This window comes from Aotus nancymaae, unplaced genomic scaffold, assembly GCF_030222135.1.
Source record: "Aotus nancymaae isolate 86718 unplaced genomic scaffold, 86718_ANA_hifiasm-v0.15.2.pri h1tg000008l, whole genome shotgun sequence".
In the NCBI taxonomy this organism is placed as follows: domain Eukaryota; kingdom Metazoa; phylum Chordata; class Mammalia; order Primates; family Aotidae; genus Aotus; species Aotus nancymaae.
In genome coordinates this window covers 4,957,132-4,978,981 of record NW_026988419.1, presented here as the reverse complement: position 1 = coordinate 4,978,981, position 21,850 = coordinate 4,957,132, and the positions used below count along the sequence as shown (strand labels likewise).

Below are 21,850 nucleotides of genomic sequence, written 5' to 3'. Positions count from 1 at the left end.
TCCCAATAAGTACCTAGCAAAAAGCTAAGTAGAAATTCAAAAGAAACACGGAACCCATTGATGAAGAGTAAAAATCTCAGTGTAGAAGGGCAGACGTGTCCCGTAGGAGTGCAGTTGTGAAGGCGACTGCAGCCGACTCTCAGGCCGCCTGATTTGGAACTTTGGAAATGAGCAGGAGTCACAGAGACAGTACCCAGGAATGATGTTCAACCTCTACAGGCCTGCCCAGGTCAGATGGAAAAAGGTCCTTAAAGGAAACAAGATGGAGACAAAAGGGATGGAAAAGACCAAGGATGTGGATATGTGCTATTGAGAGGGAAAACCGAGGGTTTTTGTTTTTGTTTCTGTTTTGAGACAGAGTCTCTATCTGTCAACCAGATTGGAGTGCAGTGGTGCCATCTCGACTCACTGCAACCTCCAGCTCCCAGGTTCAAGTGATTCTCCTGTCTCAGCCTCCCAAGTAGTTGGGATTGCAGGTGCCCACTGCCATGCCTGACTAATTTTTGTTAATAGAGATGGGGTTTCACCAAGTTGGCCAGGCTGGTCTCAAACTCCTGACCTCAAGTGACCCACCTGCCTCGGCCTCCCAAAGTGCTGAGGTTACGGGTGTGAACCACCATGCCCGGCCAGGCTTTCTCATGTCTTGACCAATACCAACATAGGACATCCGAAGACAGATCATACAGCTACCAGTTCCCTTGAGCCCCAATCTTAAGGCATCAAACTCATCCCACTTTTCACTACAGCACCCTTACGTTCTGAATTGTGTGCTTGAGATTATTCCATCAATTAAAAGAAGAGATGGCTTACTTCAATAAACAATATTGCTATTATTTTTAGAATACATACTCTGCAAAGTCAGTAAAATGTTATCTTAGCTGATTGTTTTGTGCTATATAATAGATTTGGAGAAGTAAAAATGGGGTTATCTGTTTATACCATCTTTAATATTTGTAATGGATGCTGGACTATACCAAGATGATGGGTTGATCCGTGTAGCAAGTCACCATGGCACATGTTTACCTATGTAATAAACCTGCTCATCCTGCACATGTACCCCAGAACCTAAAATAAAAGTTGAAGGAAAAAGTATATACATATTTGTAATTTATATATGACTGCCTAACTCTCCAAGGAGGGATAATTATCACTTTATACAGTTGAGGGAGCTACATTTGTGGAAAGTTAAAAGATCTGTCTAAACTACAGATTCAGGAAACGAAGTCAGTAAGACTCAAAGCTATACCTCACCAGAACTTACACTCATTCTATGACACCACACTAACTCCTTGTCCCTCTGGAGTCTTTCTCCCAGAAAGGGACAATAAATATTCACTCTAAAAGTAGAAAGATAGCTCTTTATCCTTCTTTTACTAGGTCTTTAAGTCAAATGATTTATATGTTGACTTATATTTATATATAAGTCAAATCATTTATATGCTGACTATTTGAAGACCAACATGGCAAAAGACATTCTCCAAAGAAAAAAATCATCAAAAAAGTTTTTAGTACACTATGATTACAAATCAGATATTTATAGTTGCAGAGCAACACAAATTATATGACCAAATGTATTCAATGTAAACAAAATGAAAGGAAAAGCTAGCAGCAAATTAAAAGGAGTTTGCTTATCAAGTGGCCAAATGATCTATCCCCAAATGCAATGTAGAACCTATGTTCCATTCTTTAAAATCTTCTCTTTGCAGATGGAAAGTCCTGTGTATAATAAGACCCTGTTCCCAAGAATGCACATATGAAGGCAGCATTCCCCACGCCGCCCCTGCAGCCCACCTGGCGTGCCGGATGGACGCGATGGCATTGCTGAACTCGCTGTCAATGCTGCGGCAGTTGTAGAACTCCTCGTAGGCTGGCCTGGAAGAGCCCTGGTACTCGATGCGGCTGATGCGGCAAATCCCCACAATCAGGATGATCAGCATGAGGATGAAGGCCACGCAGAGGGCTCCGATGATGATGTAGAGGGAGTGCCGTGGCATGTTGGTGAGGCTCTCCGCCATGTGCCCAGACTTCCACTGGAGGTCTGCAGTCAAAAATAAGCAAATGGCTGGGTATGAGTTGTGGCCTTTAGAATGTGAAGGTCTTTTTCATCTTTGCATAGATAACTTAAAACCTAAGTGTCATCCAAACTTGGAAGAATTATTTTCTATGGATTATCCAGACCCAAGGTTAATATCCCTACTACATAAGGACTTCTTATAAATCATTAAGAAAAATCAGAAGTTGGGCACGGTGGCTCACACCTGTAATCCCAGCATTTTGGGAGGCCGGGGCAGGTGGATCATTTGAGATCAGGACTTTGAGATCAGCCTGGCCAACATGGTGAAACCCCCTCTCTACCAAAAATACAAAAATTAACTGGGCAGATAGCAGATGCCTGTAATCTCAACTACTTGGGAGACTGAGGCAGGAGAATTGCTTGAATGGTTGCAGTGAGCCAAGATTGCACCACTGCACTCCAGTCTGGGGGACAGAGTAAGACTCCATAACAAACAAACAAACAAAAATCAGAAATACACCACAGAAAAAATGGTCAAAGGAATTCATCAAAAAAAAAAAAAATACAAATAGAAAATTACTTGGCTTTGGAATTACAAAAAAAACGCAACTCCTCTACCAGCTCCCAAATATTACTTTAAAATTATGATAACCACAGTGGGAAAGGGTACCCAGAAATGAGGACTATAAGTTGATACATAACCCTTTCTTTGACTAATTAGCATATGGTATGACCCAGATATTCCCATTTTAGGATTTATGCTGGGGAAGTAGCCCAGGAAACGTGTGAAGATGCTCATTTTAGTATCACAATTTTAAATGTTATCGCCTATTCTACATTTAGAAAAAGGCTCCAAAAATCACAGACACCCATGTACTCACTGCTCAGTTAATAAATGTTAATATTTTACCATTTTTCTTTAGATTTCTTTCAGATAATTTTTTTAAAAGAAATAAAATGTGGCTGGGTATGGTGGCTCTTGCTTGTAATCCTAGCACTTTGGGAGGCCAACTCAGGCAGGTTGCTTTGAGCTCAGACGTTTAAAACCAGCCTGGGCAATATGGCAAAACCCGTTCTATACAAAAAATGCAAAAATTAGCCAGGTATGGTGGCACATGTCTGTGGTCCCAGCTACTCAGGAGGCTGAAGTCCTGGCTTCAGGAACCTGGGAGACGGAGGTTGCAGTGAGCTGAGATCACACCACCACACTCCAGCCTGGGCAACAGAGTGAGACCCTGTCTCAAACACAAACACACACACACACACAGCTAAATTTTCCACACCCCATACTCCCTCTCTCCACTCCACCAGCACCAACATAATTTCTAAAAGTCAAAAAATAAATAACCTAAATCTTTAACACTCAGTGAGATGAAAAAATATCCATTAAACAAAAGAATAAAAGCATGTTACCAAACAGGATCTACTTGGACAGTACAATAAGTTGACAATATCTTATGAATTTAAAATATCTGTATGCACACTGAAAAGTTCAGAAGGATAATATGATGAAAATGGCAAACATATATTGATTTCTTATTATGAACTAAGTTCTGTTTAAAAACAGCTCATTTAATCATTATAACCACCAGAAGATACATTATTCTCTCTCCCCACTTTACAAAGGAGGCCTAGAGAATTGACGTCACTTAGAGTGAATACATCTGATACAAGTCAAGATCTGAGGTCTTGGACTTTGAACAGCAACGTGCTAACAACAGTGATCTCTAAAAGACAGAATTAAAAATGATTATTTTCCTCTGTATACTTCTCAGTCTTTCCCAGCTTTTTAAAAATAAAAATTTATTCCTTTTACAATGAAGCAATAAGCAATATATTATTTAAAGAAGACATTTTTAGGATCATCTTCAGTGTAAGAGTGGAAATAGTAACAGCCTTGGGATCACACCAACCTTGCTTTCAATCCCAGCTCCTACTTTTACTCAATCTCCTTAAGCTTCAGTTTCTTTGCTTGTAAAATGGAAATAACATGTATCTCATTGGCTTGCTGTGGCATAAGTTAGAAAACATGTTTTTAAAACATTTAAAACTTTATAACTTTTTAAAAAGTTAAAAAGTCCACTCCTGGGCACGTGGTGGTAGTCCTTAAAGAGGAGCAGCCATGGTGGTGAAGGAGGGAAGGACAAAGGGGAGCATCCTATCCCCTAAGGCATCTGCTCTGAGCTGAGGATTATCGAGCATGGCCCTATGTCCTTACTAAAAGCACCAACCTGTATTAGCAGAAAAAAACTGGAAGGACAGGATGTAACCTCTGTGCTTGGCATAGGTCAAGAACATCAAGTTATCTCCTGTTTATAGATATGCACCCAAGTGAAACTCTCTATATAGTGTATGTAGGATTTGAAAGGAAACTGTGGACATTTTAAGGAGCTAGGTAAGATCAAAGAGAATCTGAACTCGTATGGAATAAAGGATGCTTTCTCTACTTTACTCACACCACCACCACCACCATTCTACACTTTCCCACCCACACCAGGACATCACTTTCATGGTAGAATTCCAAGTGCCTGCAAATGAGATTCAAAGGTTAGTGGAAATGGGAATGAGCCTGTCTTTCCATGAAATCCACAGGATTCTTCTCACTGTTCCATTATCAGTGAGAGTATTTGTGGTCTCTAGATACTTACACCCTCATCTTAGCTATATCTTCAATCATCACAGAATCTAAAAATCCCAATTAGCTATTCCTTACCTTGAAAAGCTGCAGTCTGAAGAAGTGTACAGATAGATACCCAAACAGGGGCCCAGGCCTGCAGACCCACTTCCTAGAAGCTAACAGAAAAAAGACCCACGTGCCCAGCCTGGATGCTTCCTAATTTGAGAATAGATGAATAATGTGATTTCTCAGTTTGCATCCAGACTCTCCTGAATATTTCACCAAAACCTTTGAAGCCTGGTTTGTCATTTGAGTCTGCCTGCCTGAGCTCATAAGGCCCATGGCGCTTAGTAAAACTAAATGACCATTAGTGCATTCACTGCTCCAGCTAAGCCAACTCACACACAGGCAGACAGAGTAACATAAATCATCAGAAACAAATAGTCACGATGGAAGGGAGAAGGTGTTTTGGGAAACCAGAAGCAAGGCTCAATCCCCAAATCTGCAGCCGTCTCATTTGGCAATACCTGGTGTGCACTGAGAGAGAAAACTTGTTTTTCTGGCTGAAAAAGCAAGCGTGATTCACTTGATTTCCAAATATTATAACATTCTCTAAAAAATTCAGTTGCAGGCTGGAGTCCAACACTCAGCAGAGTATGTTATAACATCCATTTAGCATCAATACAAGGGCAGCCAGTACTATGTTTTCCTCCAACTCGGTAGAGTGCTCAGATCTGATCACTATGGAAGATCACACGAGTTCTTGATGTAGTTATTGCAGTCTATGCATAAGCTTCATAGAATTAACTTACATATCATATCAATTGTGTACACACAGTGAGTGCACAACCACATGGCCACTAAAGTGAAAAAAAAAAAAAAACATACTGGGCTAGGTCCTCAGTGTGGTGTCCCAGGCCTCACTGCTTGCATTTCTGACCATCTGCTCCATATCCCAAAACTCTGTATTCCAAGCTGTTTGGACTTTCAGGAAAACTTTCTGAAGATTTCTCCTACAAGCCCTGCTTTCCTCCCTCCCCCTGCCTTTCTCTTTAAAGCTAGATTCCCCCTTACTGTCATCTAAAACTTTTTTGATAGAAATGACTGTGGTTGCTTTACAGGCTAGTTGGTTTAGTAGCTGGGATGGATCTGGATAAGTCCAATACTAGGTCTGAGAGGCAGCAAATTTATCTCTGCCAGGTGGCTGCAACCACCATCTCTCCGTCCAGACGCTATCCTCATAAGTCATTTCTGTGCTTCATCCCAGGAGCCCCATCACATGAATCGTTGACTATATTGGCTACAGCATGGCATGGGAAAGAATCGTGAACCAGAGTGTGCCAGATGGATTAGATGGGTTGATCTCATCAGCCCCAGCAGGTGCGTGACCAGGAATGCATGTGCCTGAACTGTTCAAGAAAAATCACACACTTGTGGGTCTGATGGATCATTTGCATTTTTGTTTAAACTAAATTTGTTTGAGGTTTTGTATTTTCCAAAGTGCTTTTGCATTAAACATTTCAGCTGGCCCTAAACAAACACCTTGAGCTCAGCAGACGTGCTAGACTTGGATCAGTTGCTCAAGGTGAAGCAGGCAGTCAGCGGCCAAGCTAAGAATGAAATCAGACCCACCTCCACTCTGCCAAAAATAGACTCCAGTCTAAAATACATATCCCATATCTACTTTTCAATTTACCTAGATGAATGTAGCTAGACTAGTTAATTTGCTTACCTATGTTATTTTTTTTAATTAATTTATTTATTTTACTTTAGGTGCACACTGTATCTGGCATTTCTCCCCATGTTATCCTTCCCCACCCTCCCCTCCCTCCCCACCCCGCACTGTCTCTCCCCTATGCCCCCCAACTGTCCCCAGTGTGTGATGCTCCTCTCCCTGAGTCCACGTGTTCACACTGAGATATCATCTCACGCCAGTTAGAATGGCGATCATTAAAAAATCAGGAGACAACAGATGCTGGAGAGGATGTGGAGAAATAGGAACACTCTTACCTATGTTATTTTTAAAAAGAGCAAAAGTGAAAATGTGTCTAATGAAGATGTTATTTAGTGTAATAATTTTTTAGACCACTTGCTGCCTAGAACAATTGAGAGGAGGGATGTCAAATTACTTTGTTTTCTATAGCTAAAGATTAGTCAGACAATCAAAGTAGTGAGACTAAAATAAAATTAACAACTCTTGTTAATCTCTAGAAGAGTAATAAATGAGAAAAGGGAATGAAAGAGATCATCTCCTTCATGGAGATCCATTCACTGACACATGAATTAAGGACCTACTATGTGCCAGGGATAGTACTGACTGACAGGGATGGAAAGCAAGGGAAAATAGAGAGAAAAGTAGGCTCATGCAGCCCCCAGTTTTTTGAGGAATACAGGGATCAGGCAAATGATCACACACACAAAAAAAAGTAAAAGTACAACTGTGCTATGTCTACAAGGGATGAGCTCTTCAGTACAGCAGGAGGACAGGGGATATTTCACCTTACTGACTGTCAAGAGAGCTTGCACAACAGGAGCTCTTAGGGAGTTAGGTTCTAAGTGTGAGTGGGGACTAACCAGGGATGGGCAAGAGCAGAGGGGAGACTGCCATAGGCAAAGAACCAGAGTGAGAACAGGCCTGTGGGAGGAAGGTGAGGGAGCATAATGAGGGCAGGAAGGAGAACAGTGTGACTGCTCGAGAGAGAGGCAGAGAGTGGCCACAGCAAGGAGGAAGGGCCTCCTTGCAGAGTAGGGCAGTGTGGCCTTGGGTCTTTAGCCACTTATTTATTTTAATAGGAGCTTGGCACAGTCAGGGTTGGAAACAGTGGGAGGGAGGGTCTGAGTGTTCCAATTTGCACTTTGAAAAAATCCTTCTGCCTGTGCATGAAGAAAAGGTTTGAGGAGCAAGGACAAAAGCTGGTTCAGAGCCTCCTGTAGGATGAAGCAGAATTAATGGTAGCTTGGCCTGGGGTGATGGACATGGAGACAGAGAGAGGGGAATGTATGTGAGTGATGTGTTAGGGGGGAATCATTCAGACTAAATGCAGCTTGTACAGATAGGCCAATGAGGGGAAAGAAACCAGGAGGCCAACTCCTGGTTTCCTGGTTTTTATTACTGGATGGATGAGGTGTTGTAGCCGAGTGAGATGACCAGGTTTGAAAGGAAGATCCTGAGTTTGTTTTTATACATGTTAAATTGGAGGTATCAATTCTGGGCATGGGCTTTGGAAAATAATATATGACTAAATCCTCAAAAGCAATTGCAACAAATGCAAAATTTGATAAGTGAGATCTAATTAAACTAAAGAGCTTCTGCACAGCAAAAGAAACTATTGTCAGAGTAAACAGACAACCTACAGAACAGGAGAAAATGTTTGCAAATGATACATCCAACAAAGATCTAATATCCAGAATCTATAAGAAACTTAAACAATTGAACAAACAAAAAACAAATAACCTCATTCAAAAATGGGCAGGAGGTATGAACAGACACTTCTCAAAAGAAAACATGCAACTGGCTAACAAACAAGAAAAAAAGCTCAACATTACTAATTATCAGAGAAATGCAAATCAAGACCACAATCAGACAACCATTTCACACTAGTCAAAATGGCAATTATTAAAAAGTCAAGAAACAACATATTGGCAAGGCTGAGAGAAAAAGGGAATACACTGTTGGTGGAAATGTAAATTAGTTCAGCCACTGTGGAAAGCAGTTTGGAGATTTCTCAAATAACTTAGAACTACTACTCAACTCAGCAATCTCATTATTGGGTATATATCCAAAAGAAAACAAATTGTTCTACCAAAAAAAACATAGGCACTTGCATGTTCATTGCAGCACTTTCACAAAAGCAAAAACATAGAATCAACCAAGGTGCCCATCGATGGTGGACTGAATAAAGAAAATGTGGTACATATACAGCATGGAATACTATGCAGTCATTAAAATAAAAGAGTGGGCGAGGCACGGTGGCTCGCGCCTATAATCTCAGCACTTTGGGAGGCCGAGGCGGGTGGATCACGAGGTCAAGAGATCAAGACCATCCTAGTCAACATGGTGAAACCCCATCTCTACTAAAAATATAAAAATTAGCTGGGCATGGTGGCACAAGCCTGTAGTCCCAGCAACTCGGGAGGCTGAGGCAGGAGAATTGCTTGAACCCAGGAGGCAGAGGTTGCGGTGAGCCAAGATTGCGCCATTGCACTCCAGCCTGGGTAACAAGAGCAAAACTACATCTCAAAAAAAAAAAAAAAGTGAAATCATGTCCTTTGCAGCAACAAGGATGCAGCTGAAGGCTATTATCCTAAATGAATTAACATAGGAACAGAAAACCAAACACTACATGTTCTCACTTATAAGTGGGAGCTGCCCACTCACAGTGGCTCACACCTGTAATCCGAGCAATTTGGAAGTCTGAAGCGGGCGATAGCTTTGATCTCAGGAGTTCCAGACCAGCCTGGCCAACATGGCGAAACCCTATCTATACTAAAAATACAAAAAAATTGGCCAGGTATCATGGCACATGCCTGTAATCCCAGCTACTTGGAAGGCTGAGGCACAAGAACGGCTTCAGCCTGGGAAGCAAAGAGTGCAGTGAGCTGAGATCGCACCACTGAACTCCAGCCTGGGTGACAGAGTGAGAACCTGTCTCAAGAAAAAAAAAGGTTGGGAGGAAGTAAACATTGGGTACTTGTGGACATAGAGGGCACAACAATAGATATTATGGACTACCAGGGAGGAAGGAAAGGGAGGAGGGAAATGGTTAAAAAAACCTAAGTGTTGGGGACTATGCTCAGTACCTGGGTGATCGGATCATTCATATCCCAAACGTCAGCATTACACAACATACCCAGGTAAAAACCTGCACATGTACCCCCTGAATCTAAAATAAAAGTTGAATAAACAAATAAATAAATTGGAGGTACTTTTAAGACACTCAAGCAGTTATGTCAAATAGTTAAATTTGGATGTTTAGCTCTTCATTTTAGTTAATAAGAGCTGATATTTATTGAGGGTTCAATTTGTGCTGGACACTCTAAATGTTAAGGTGTTAACTTGCCTATTCCTCCTATAATGCTTTGAGATAGACACTGCTATTACCTTCATTTTATGTAGGAAGCAACCGAGACTCTGAGAGCGAAGCTACATGCCCCGGGTTACACACAGTAAGTGGTAGCCCCTGAGTTTAGGCCCAGGTGGTCTGGTTCTAAAGCCACATACTTCAATCAATAAGCAATGTTTTCCAAACTGTAGGTTACAGAAATCAATGTAATGGAGCCAGAGTCAATTTTAAAAAATAATAATTTAGAGAACTATTTCAGAGTTTGTCACACTTATAAAAAGTTAAGTATTATTTTATGTTGTGTGTGTTTTGTGTATACTAGTCTGTGGGTTACATGCAGCATCAACATATTGCTTACTGTGGGTTGCACTCAACAGGCCTGAAAAGCATTTCCCTATGCTATACACGTCCACCAGTACTCTTCAGAGACACAATGGAAAGTTCCGCTTCATGAGATTTTTTGGAATAAAAAAATCAAGATTGAATTACATCAATAACAACTACCTATCTATATAATGTCTGTAGCCCATAATATTCCATACTTATAGAAAATTAGTTAATCACCCAAAAGTATCTAATTTACCAAGATGCCATCAGAGATGGGAAATTTCATTTCCAGCAGATGCCCAGAGACTTCTAGTTGTTCGAAGAGAAAGACAGCTAATGATGATAATGAAGGCAACCATTTATTAAGCACCTACTACGTACCCGGCACTGAACTATATTCCTTAAATTTACTATCCCATTTATCAAGGCCTGAAGCTCAGAGATCTTGTTTTCCAGCCCAGGGATAAATATCTGAGGAGCTAGAATTCAAAACCAGCTCAACTCACAGAATTGAGTTATCAACCACAAAACTCCACCATAGCATTCTTGCCACTCAGTCAGGATGCTTTCCCCACATCTAGCCACAATCCCACCCTGAGAAGTAGAGGATACATTTCTGGTGTTTCAAGCATATACTAAAGGTAATTATGGATTCAGTGGGATTTGCAAGTTACCCATGGGCCACAACACCATTGCTTTCCAGGGGAAAAGTTCTAAAAGGCAAAGAGCCGATTTATACTGAAATTCTCATGAAAAGTCAAAAAAAAAAAGATAATCACCAACCAAAATCAAAACATTAAATGCAAAAACCCTTTAATTTGACAATTATGTTTTTGAGAATTTTGATTATTGATATTCTCACATAAGTAAGCACAAAGATGTTACCGTGGTCTGAATATATGCGACTCCCAAGTTCAAACGTTGCAAACTAATTGATACAGTTAGGCATCGTATCCCCACCCAAATCTCATCTTGAATTGTATTCCCCACAATCCTCATAATCCGCATGTGTAAAGGGAGAGACAGGTGGAAGTAACTGAATCGTGAGGGCAGTTCCCCCATGCTGTTCTTATGATAGCGAGTGAGTTCTCATGAGATCTGATGGTTTCGTAAGGGGCTCTTCCCACTTCACTCAACACTTATCCTTCCTGCTGCCTTGTGAAGAAGGTGCCTTGCTTCCCCTTTGCCTTCCGCCATGATTGTAAGTTTCCTGAGGCCTTCCCAGCCATGCTGAACTGTGAGTCAATTAAATCTCTATCCTTTATAAATTACCCCATCTCAGGCAGTTCTTTATAACAGTATGAAAATGAACTAATACACTAATCAATAAAGTGATAGAATTAAGAGATGTAGTCTTTGGCATGTGATTAAGTCATGAGGGCTCTGCCTTCATGAACTAGATTAATGTCCTTATAAAAGTGGCCCAAGAGAGCCACCTTGCCCTTGGTGGCATGTGAAGACACTGCCAGAAGGCCCTACCTATGAGGAATGGGCTCTCGCCAAACACTGGATCTGGCAGTACCTTGCCCTCAGACTTCCTAGCCTCCAGAACTGTGAGCAAGTACTTACTGTAAGGTATTTTGTTGTAGTGTTGCAAGCAAACTAAGACAGTTGCATATATAAGAATATTAATTCTAGTATTGCTTTAAAAAGCAAAAAACCCCAAATGCATTATCTATCAATGGGGGTCTGATTAAATAAATTTTGGAGATGCTAAAGAATGAAAATACCATGTGGGTTTTTTTGGGGGGGGCGGGGGGGATAGGGTTTTGCTCTGTTGCCAGGCTGGAGAACAGTGGCATGGTCTCGGCTCACTGCAATCACCACCTCCTGGCTTCAAGCGATTCTTCCGCCTCAGCCTCCCAAGGAGCTGGGACTACAGGCGTGTGCCAAACGCCCAGCTAATTTTTGCATTTTTAGTAGAGATAGGGTTTCACCATGTTGGCCAGGATGGTCTCGATCTCTTGACCTCGTGATCCAAACCATGGTTTGGCCTCCCAAACCATGTGGCATTTTAAAAAGTGATGTAGATCTGCATAGGCCAGTGTGGGTGCATCTTTAGGATATACTGTTACGTATAAAAGCAGTATGTTGAAGAGTGTGCAAAAAAGTCTCCTTTGGATAGGAGAAACTAGGAACTTAACTATTGACTGAATGCATGTAGAAGAATATCCAGTAAATGTCTAATAGTTACCTTTAAGTAGTGAGGTGGGGATCTGGATAAGGAGAGATATTAATTAGTTTCATTTTTTAAACATCTTCGTTTACATTAAAATGAGAACCAAAGAAGCCAACCTATTTGTATAATGAGAACTGCCCATATACTATAATCATTTGATAAGTTTCTTTAAACATTATTAAATTCCACCTATTGTTAAAGGAAGAGGCCCAAGACATCCATCTATAGTTCACCTGTGGCCCCAGGAAGAGTTATATTCCCTTTCCCTGATTGTCTAGAAGTGGCTGTGCAAAACCTTACAGCGACTCATCACGTATTCAAATCTGCCCTCAGATTACAAGCTCCCAAAGGCAGGGGATGTTTCAGTAACCTTTACATACCAGAACTACACTCAATGCCTGACAATAAAGAACCACCGATTCCTGATTGAATGCATAAATCTAAGATAGCCTATTTGCTTATTTCTCAACTGCAAAATATCATTATTAGTTTAACTGTATTTAACCATAGATTCAACTGTTTGATATACAAAACTGGCCAACTGTCAGTCAGTGAGGTTAATTAGAACTCTAACTTTGTAAATCTTTTACAGATAAAGCAAAACACATCAACGCTGCTATGTAAAGATTTATATAATTTTTTATTTTTAGGCCTTGATTTTAGGAAGGCATGTTTTCCAAATTTTATAATTAAAAAAAAAAAATTGTGATCAGTCCAAAAGTGGTAAAATGCCACAACTGTAAGGTGATAGATCTGTGTTGTTTTAAGCCACTCAATGTGTGGTAATTTGTTACAGTGGCAATAGGAAACTAATACAGATGGTCAGGGAAGGCACCTTTGGACTGAGACCTGAATGAGAAGAAGGCACCTGTCCTAAGATCTGAAGGAAGAGAACTCCAGGCATAGGGAACAGCATGGGCAAATTTCCTGAAGGCAGGGATGACCTTGACCCACTCAAGGAAGAAAAAGCAGGACACTGGCTACAGCAGAGGGAGCAAGGAAGAGAGACAAGCAATGTGGCCTCTGAAGGCAGTGATCAGGTTAATAGAAGACTCCTTCACTTCCTTGGATGACTCGGCAGCCCTCCAGCACCATGTAGCTATGTGGGCCATGGTTCTCTGTGGACGCCTGAACTTTCCTGTTTAGATCTACCAACCAGACTTTGTGATACCCAGGCATCCGCCTCTTGGTTTCTGAAAATCATAGATGCTCAGGGTTAGAAAGAGACCTCAGAGTCTGTGGTTTCCATGGCTCATGCAGGACTAGAAGCCTCTTATAGCTTCCCTGCCCCGTCAACTGTACAAACTCTGCATCCACTCCTGATCCTAGGATTCATTCCATTGATTCAGATCCAGTTCTCTAGACACCAGCCACTGGCTTCAGCTATGTGTCACCTGCAAACCTCATACACGTGATCTCCTTTCCATATACTCAGCTCATGATTAGAAATATCCAATGCTGGGACCTGGCAGAGCCTAATCTGTAATGAAATTTAGTTTTAATTCCTTTGGCTCCATAGAGAAATATAAATGAGATCATCAAATGGAAAATGATAGAGTGAGTGAACAAAGAGTCCAGGTGTGTACTCAGATGTGTAATGGGCCCTATCACACCCAGCCACTCAGAATAGCCACTGTCCTGGGCTGTAGGCAGCATCTAAAAAGATAATTGCTGGAGTTAATCCTCCCTGGGAGTAGCTCATAGCTTAAGAGCTACAGTAGTACAGAAAAAATAAAAGAAAGAATAACCAGCATTTTTAGTGCCTACTGAACAGCAGAAATCTGCACATTTGCCTCATTTAATCCTCGCAGCAATCTGCACGGGAAGCCTTCCTATAACCAAGTGAGAAAGATGAGGCTCTCAGAGGTAAATTTGTTTATCCAGGTTACAGAACATGATGGAGCTTGAACTTTGCTCCTTTTTGTTATTCCATGTTTTGCCTATATTATCATCACCAGAAGAAGTAAACTTTAGGTTTTTTACAAAGATAGGATCTCACCTCAAAATTTCTTGATGATATCCTGTGTGTTCCTGACTTTTCATCTATACTCTCCTTTATATTTATTTCCATGAATCCCATTTTAAAGCTATAAATAGATATTACTCTGCCCCAAGACATAAAATGTGTCAATTTGTCATACTAAACTTCAGAATGAAAGCTGGTCCCATTTTGTGGAAAAGTAAACTGAGGCTTAGCACGCAGCCATAACAATGAGTGGCTTGGCCAGAATGAGAGCCAAGGTCCTGTTGACCCCAGTCTGGAATCCTTTCTGCCAGCAGATTCCACCAGGCTGGACTTAAGATCCTACAACAAACTACAGTCTCTACAATTTTATCATTGAAATCCTCTTCAGTCCTTTGTCTCTCTCTTTAACAAGGGAGTATTTCTCACCCATCTTTAGCAAGGAAAGTTAATTCTAAGCCTGTATGGGAGCACTTGAGAATGCTAAGGGGGAGCCCTATAATAATTACACACTTCACACTTTGGCTGCATGAACCAAGAGGAAAAACACTAAGTGAGCAGGTAAGAGGCTAAATCATATCCTCAGCCTCTTATCAAGTTGGTCAAATTGACATTGGAGAATGTGGTCAAGTTGGTCAAGTTGATGTCAGAGAATGTGGTCCACATTTGGACAAGAGAGTTTCCTAATACTGGCCACCCTCACGTCAGACATGCACTGAGAATGAGATGACCCTATGCAGCCATAGGCAGCGAGGGCCACCAGTGAGGGTCTGGTCTTGTGACGCAGAGTGAAGGGATAGAGACAGCACACAGATCAGGCCAAGTCAGCATGCTTAGCTTTCTTCGGCTATGAAAGATCAAACTGCCCTAGCTAATTTAAAGAAGAAGAAAATATCTTTCAAAGTGGAATCTTTAACAGTTTCAAAACAATTGAAAACTTGATTCTGGCTGGGCACAGTGGCTCATGCCTGTAATCTGTATGTAATGACACATAGCTGCAATCCAAGGCAGGCAGATCACAAGGTCAAGAGATCGAGAACATTCTGGCCAACATGGTGAAACACCATCTCTACTAAAAATACAAAAATTAGCTGGGCGTGGTGGCGTGTGCCTGTAGTCCCAGTTATTCGGGAGGCTGAGGTAGGAGAATCGCTTGAACCTGGGAGGCGGGGGATGCAGGGAGCTGAGATTGTGCCACTGCACTCCAGCCTGGTGAGAGAGAGAGACTCAGTCTCAAAATATATAAATAAAAATAAAAAATAAAAACTCGATTCCACGTCATTTCTCATTTTCACTTCAATCCTAGTAGATACATTGTTTTTATATATAAAATCTTGATTATGACATTTACCAAACTTCTGTTAGTTCACCCTAAGAGATTCCTCAGCTTTAAGCAGCCCAAAACGTTTTTCAGCTTTTCTTTTAAGCTTGTCCTCACTGGACTTTTCCCCAGGCAATAGATGGAACTTAATACATTTGAAGACACTTGAACACATAAATAAAAAGGGAATTTACATTCTCTGTGTTTCGTAATTTTCAACACAAAGACTCTATTTTTTTAATATGATTCTAATGCTTTTCTGTTCAGCACATTTTTGGCTGCATGAGTAGCAGTGAACTCTGGATGACATCTAAAAATTCTCATCCTGGGGAAAGGCTGGCTTCAGACTCAGGAAGGAGCGGGGGCGGCAGAATGCAGGGGGCACACGTGCTAAACAGGGTTTTGAGCACCAAACTGGGGCAGGAGGAGCTCTGGTTGTCCCTCTGGGACTCACTGCCTCATCTGTCAGTGACATGGGAGCTCTCTGGTCACAGTCGGCATCTTCTTGCTGAAGGAAAATGCTTTAGTAACAGCTATAAATGTTAAATAGCAGTGGCTGAGCTGCAGAAATACTTACGGATCTCACAGTTTGCTCCCACCCAACCATGTGGGCAGTGGCAAGTATAACCATTGGGCTGGTCCAGGCAGCTCCCAGCATGGTGGCAGGGGTTACTGTCACATTCGTTTATGTCAATGTCGCACTCTTCCCCTAGGGAGATAAGAAAAAGCAGTGGTGAAACCGCTGCACCCATGGCTTCTGTCATTTTTCTGGCCAAAAAATAAAGATCCAAGGCTAGGGGTCATGGCCTCTAGCAACAGAGCCCAACCTGCTGTTTGTACAAAGCACAGAACTCTCAGAAAATTCCAGACAAGGGATCTTCAGTAAAATGAAAAACGAAAAAATATATCCATAGCCCTAGTAGAAAGAATCTTCCCTTTAGTCTACTTAACTAGTTAGCTTCATTTAGCGAGTTAAGTGAGGTCGATTCCCACGCCTGAATAAATCTTTCCAGGCTGATCAGAAAAAGTGAAGTTGGGGTCTTGATTTTATTAAAGAAATCTATTTTATGTTGGATTTCATCAGCTGAATATCATTATTTATTTTTCTGGAACTCCGGAAAGCTGAAAACTCACAGTTTATGATCATTCTGTAGCCAAGTATTTGAGTGTGTGAGACTGGACATTTGACTCTTGTCTGGATGGTTCTAGGACATAGCTGTGCACCCAGCCTGAGTCAACTGGGAGAGGTTACTTTACGTTCCAAATCCCTGAATGTGATTCTGCTTGAAGTGGGGGGACCTGACATGCTCAGGAAGAGCATCAGGCCCACCTAAGGAGAGAAGCTGTGAACTCAGGAGTTAGTCTAAATCTGACCTAATATTTTCTGAGAAATGGTGGCCCCAGGGAAGCTGACTGTCATTCTCCCATAAGGAAGAATGTGACCTTCAGCTCCTGACCCTGGCTAGACCCAACTTTTCAGGACACTTTTGCGTGCTTCAGAGAGAACCTGATAGAAACAACAAACCAGGATCCAGAGCTGATGTCACAGTGATTCAAACAGTACCTTAGAACAAAGCCATCTTCAAGTGATTTTAAAGCTATCATTATGAGTCAAGACAAAATGCATACACTTCTTGAATTTAAAGGCATCTCATCAAAGCTGAAGAGAAGAGGATATTTCAAATTGAGGCACTCTCTCTCTCTCGAAAGTTTGAAAACGAGAAAAAGAAATTTTTTAAATAAGCCCTCCTTTGCTTAGATAAATGCAGATAGTGATGAGAAAACAAAACTCCTAGCATTGCTATGGTCATAGACTAAAGCATATGAGCAAAATCAGATATTTTGTCCATTTTCAAAAGGCAATGTTTCAGCATACACTCAGGTGATTACTTCTGAGCTCACTTAATTAGCATTAAATTGCTTTTCTATCTGCTATTTGTTTACTTCATGTTTATAAAACCACTTTATGTCACTCAGATCATTTTAGAGGAGGAACCTCACACAAAAATAATCCATGTCTGTTTTATTTCACACTGTTTCTATACCTGGCATCTTACTGTTTTGTTTTTAAATAAAATCTGTTCAATGAAACATTTACAACTTCTAGGTCCTACTAGGTTGATTATAATTCACGTATAATATATATGTGAATTTGTTTCCTGCACTAAATATGGTCACTTACATCAATAGAAAAAAACATGAGATTGGTTGACTATTTCAAAGGTTGTCTTTCTATTAGCGGAGCAATCACTCAGTGGAAAAAGGCATAGATTAAGCTATCACAAACAGCATTACATGGTAGACTCGTTGAAGAGACATATAACCAAGAACGTGCTGAGAAATGTTAAAAGGGTAAAATCAAAGACCTCGACAAGTATCTACGTCAGTACTACTTTCCAACCATTTAGGAAGATAAGAGTAATTAGAGATATTTACAAAAAAAAAAGCTTTCTTTAGCTGGCAATCTGAACACTGCAAATTCTGAAATGAAGATGCCCTGTTTCCTTTAAAAGAATTGCTACAGAAACAGCCTCACGTTTCCCTACTACTATGGTCTGCAAAACTCAAAAGCCCCACTCTGCTTCATGAAGTCTAACGTCAACGACATATGCTTTTAATTTCCTAAACAGTACAGTCTCAGGGCTATCAGCTCAGTCCATCCAGGCCTGCTCCAGTCCAGAGCTTCTCCAAAGAGGCAAATGCCACAATCAGGGGCCAGGGCAACCCCGTGCATGTCTTAAATTTCAGATCACTAAGGGGCTCTAACATTGTCAGGAGAAGGCCAAGGTCCCTAGAATTGTCTGTTCTTGGGACTCACTAGGTTGGAAAGATTTGGTAAGAATGGAGATGGCAAGGAAAAAAATAGGATGAACTCTTTCTGTAGACATTTATCAAATACAGTATCTAAAATCCAACTACAGCCAAACCTATCCCATTCTAGTTTTCATCACCATAATGTTCTTAGAGTTACACTGGGGATTAAATGATGCAAATTAATAAAATAAACCCCATACCAGTCAGGGGCCAATTCGCTGACAGCTATTTCTGCAACATGTGCTCTGGCAGAACTCTGGAGTGATGCACAGTTCTCAGATATCTTTGGGTTTATTCTAATGGCCTCTTTTATAGAGGAACACTTCTATGCATCTAGTTGAATCAGTTATTCCTCAACTGGCTCTCAGTTTGAGGACTTTGCTATGCTTTATGATGACTGGCAACAGGAATACAAGGTGACTCAAATGATGGAATCTCTCAAGGGAATTTTCAACCGGAAGACACCCAAGGATGACTGTTTTTCTCTGCCTTATAATGATCATGCTTTTTGCTATTGATCTTATGCAAAGTGTTTGAAGATGCACTATGAATTATAGAAAATAAGTTTGGCTTCATTTGTTTCCCCATATTAACAGCATTATGTTTTCATATGCATTTCAACCACGATATTCCATTCTCAATCAATATTCATTTTAACTTACTTTATTAGAAGAGTTCATAGTATACAGTATTATCTTTCTTTACTCATAGTTAACTGGTAAATCTTTAAGCTTTGGCTGCCCTGAGCCAACTGATTTTTGAGTTGGCTCACTGGCTCTTTTTAAATTTGAGTTAGAAAAAAAAATTATTCTTAAATCACTGTTGTTCTTGAATAACATCTATGAAGAAAATACAAAGTAAAATTTCTACTTGACTAAGGCTAACAATCAAGGTCTGAACTTTAAATCTTTTATAATTATTTTTTCTTTTCTTTTTCTTTTCTTTCTTTTTTTTTTTTTTGAAACAAAGTCTCACTCTGTCATCCAGGCTTGAGTGCAGTGGCACAATCTCAGCTCACTGCAACCTCTGCCTCCCAGGTTCAAGCAATTCTCCTGCCTCAGCCTCCCCAGTAGTTGGGATAACAGGCATGTGCCACCATGCCCAGCTAATTTTGGATATTTTTAGTAGAGACAGGGTTTTACCATGTTGCCCAAGTTGATCTTGAACTCCTGACCTCAGGTGATCTGCCCACCTCGGCCTCCCAAAGAGCTAGGATTTGGCCACCATGCCCAGCCAAATTTTTTTTTAATGTACTATTTTCTATGAGGCAATAGGTATGTGCAGTGGGTACCATACATCTGAAGCATACTGATTCTGCTTGCTTTCCTTGGGTAAATTAGGAGATACAAAAAGACAAAACCATCCAAAGTCACCACTGTTAGTGAATCTTTGGGTTAACAGAGTCCCCACTAAAAGATATTGATGATAATTACTATAATCATAATATCTAGTATTAAATATATACCTCCTATGTGCCAGGCACTGAATGGGTACTGAATGATAACTCTTTCATAATTCACTAAGATTTTATTCAAGATGAAGTGAGTTTTAAAAATTATTTCAAACTTTTTCTATCATGATGGAGTAACTGGAAGCTATCTTGCCTTCCCACTGTAAATGACTAGACAACTAGATGAAATATCTGAAAAAAAAAAAAAAACACTATGAAGATTTTGGACAACAGGAAGTCCATGACTGTAATTGCTGCAAGAAGGGAAATAAAACAGCTGAGCACCACAATCATCCTGGCTTTCTTCCTGGAAATTAATTTAGAACACAGTGGTTTCACTGACTTTAGAAGACAAAGATCAGAGTGCATGGAGGCCAATAGCTTTAATTTGTAGGAAAGACTACAACAGAAGACAGAACCATGCAGAAAATGAGCACCAGAAATCGCTGCATCCCTTGAACTGTTGCTGAAGACTGTGTGTGTGTAAATTGAGGCTTGACAAACAAAATGACAGATGAACAGTTCCCAAACTCACAGAGGACTAAGAAATATTCAGATTTGCACAGCTAGAGTGGAACTATTTCATCAATTACCCAGTACATTCAGTGAAGCCACAAAAGATCACATCATACGAGTGGGGCAAAACTATCCCTAGAGTAAGGCTACTCTACATTCACCTCCCCAAAATGTAAAACAAACTTGAAAGAATTAATTAGGTGAGCGAGTTACTTACCTGACACAAAAAAGTCCATTGCTTTTTAAAAAAAGACAATAAAATTCAATCATTCAACAACTTAATCCACAGTGACTATCATTCAAACAAAAATTATCAGACATGCAACAAAGCAGGATCATGTGACCCATAACTGCATGAAAACCAGCCAAAAGACATAGATTCATAAATAACAGATGGGAGCTAGCAGACAAGAAATTTGTTCAAAATGTAAAATAAAATATTAAAAAAATGAACAGAATCATGAAAAATAAAAACAAGTCCAATGGAACTTTTAGATATGAAAAATACAATATCTGAAATTGTTTTTAGAACTCAATGATCTTAATAGTAGATTAGTGGCTCACACCTGTAATCCCAGCAATTTAGGAGGCTAAGGTGGGCTGATCACCTGAGGTCAGGAGTTTGAGACCAGCCTGGGCAACATGGCAAAATCCTGTCTCTACTAAAAATATAGATATTAGCAGAGTGTGGTGGCACATGCCTGTAATCCCAGCTACTCAGGAGGCTGAGGCAAGAGAATCACTTGAACCAGGGAAGCAGAGGTTGCAGTGAGCCGAGATCATGCCACTGCAATCCAGTCTCAGCTACAGGGTGAGACTCCATCTCAAAAACAAACAAACAAAAGGTAGATTAGACACTGCAGAAGAAAATATTAGTAAAGTTGAAAACAGAAAAAAGAAAAGCCCAATGAACTGAAACTCAGAAAGAAAAAAGACTTTAAAAAAAAACTAAACAGAGACTCTGACCTATTGGACAATTTTAAACAGTCTAACACAGATGTACTCAGAATTCTAGAGAAAGGATATGAGGACAAAATAATATTTAATAAATTAATGGCTAAAAATTTCCAAGTTTGATGAAAACTATAACCACAGATTCAAGATGTGCAACTAACCATAAGCAGGATAAATACCAAAAACCTCCTCCCAGCACACACACACACACACACACATCACACATACACACACACACATCACATCACATCACATCACAGTGCAGAAGCCAAAGCTACTGCATTTTGGATGCAGATCTACCATGTTGGCTTCCGATTAACCCCAGTTGCAGGAATGCCTCTAAGGATTCCAGTTTGTGTATTATTCCTTGTGCAAAAACAGATAGCATAAATCCTGCCCTTCAATCAAGACAATCTTGATGTTATCATACTTCGATTGTCCTGCACATCCCTTCTAATAAATGTACCTCCTCTGATTAGGTTGTTGAGTGATTGAATTTTACTGTCTTTTTAAAAAACAGTAATGGACTTTTTGTGGGTCAGGTAAGTAACTTGCTGACCTAATTAATTCATTTCAAGGTTTGTTTTACCTCCCCTGTGGTTTATAAGGGTCCCAAGGGTAATGGTGTTGGT

General features: G+C 40.4%; 1 protein-coding gene across 1 annotated transcript in view; it reads right to left on the bottom strand.

Annotated features, from left to right (window-relative positions):
• The window catches only part of DNER (delta/notch like EGF repeat containing), a 362,737-nt gene that overhangs the window by 7,169 nt on the left and 333,718 nt on the right, over nucleotides 1-21,850 (bottom strand). Inside the window, exons 11-12 of the mRNA XM_012434038.3 lie at nucleotides 16,062-16,193; nucleotides 1,792-2,038 (exon numbers count right to left, since the gene is read on the bottom strand). Coding sequence (XP_012289461.3) covers nucleotides 1,792-2,038; nucleotides 16,062-16,193 — 379 coding nt within the window. The remainder of the gene's footprint in view (nucleotides 1-1,791; nucleotides 2,039-16,061; nucleotides 16,194-21,850) is intronic.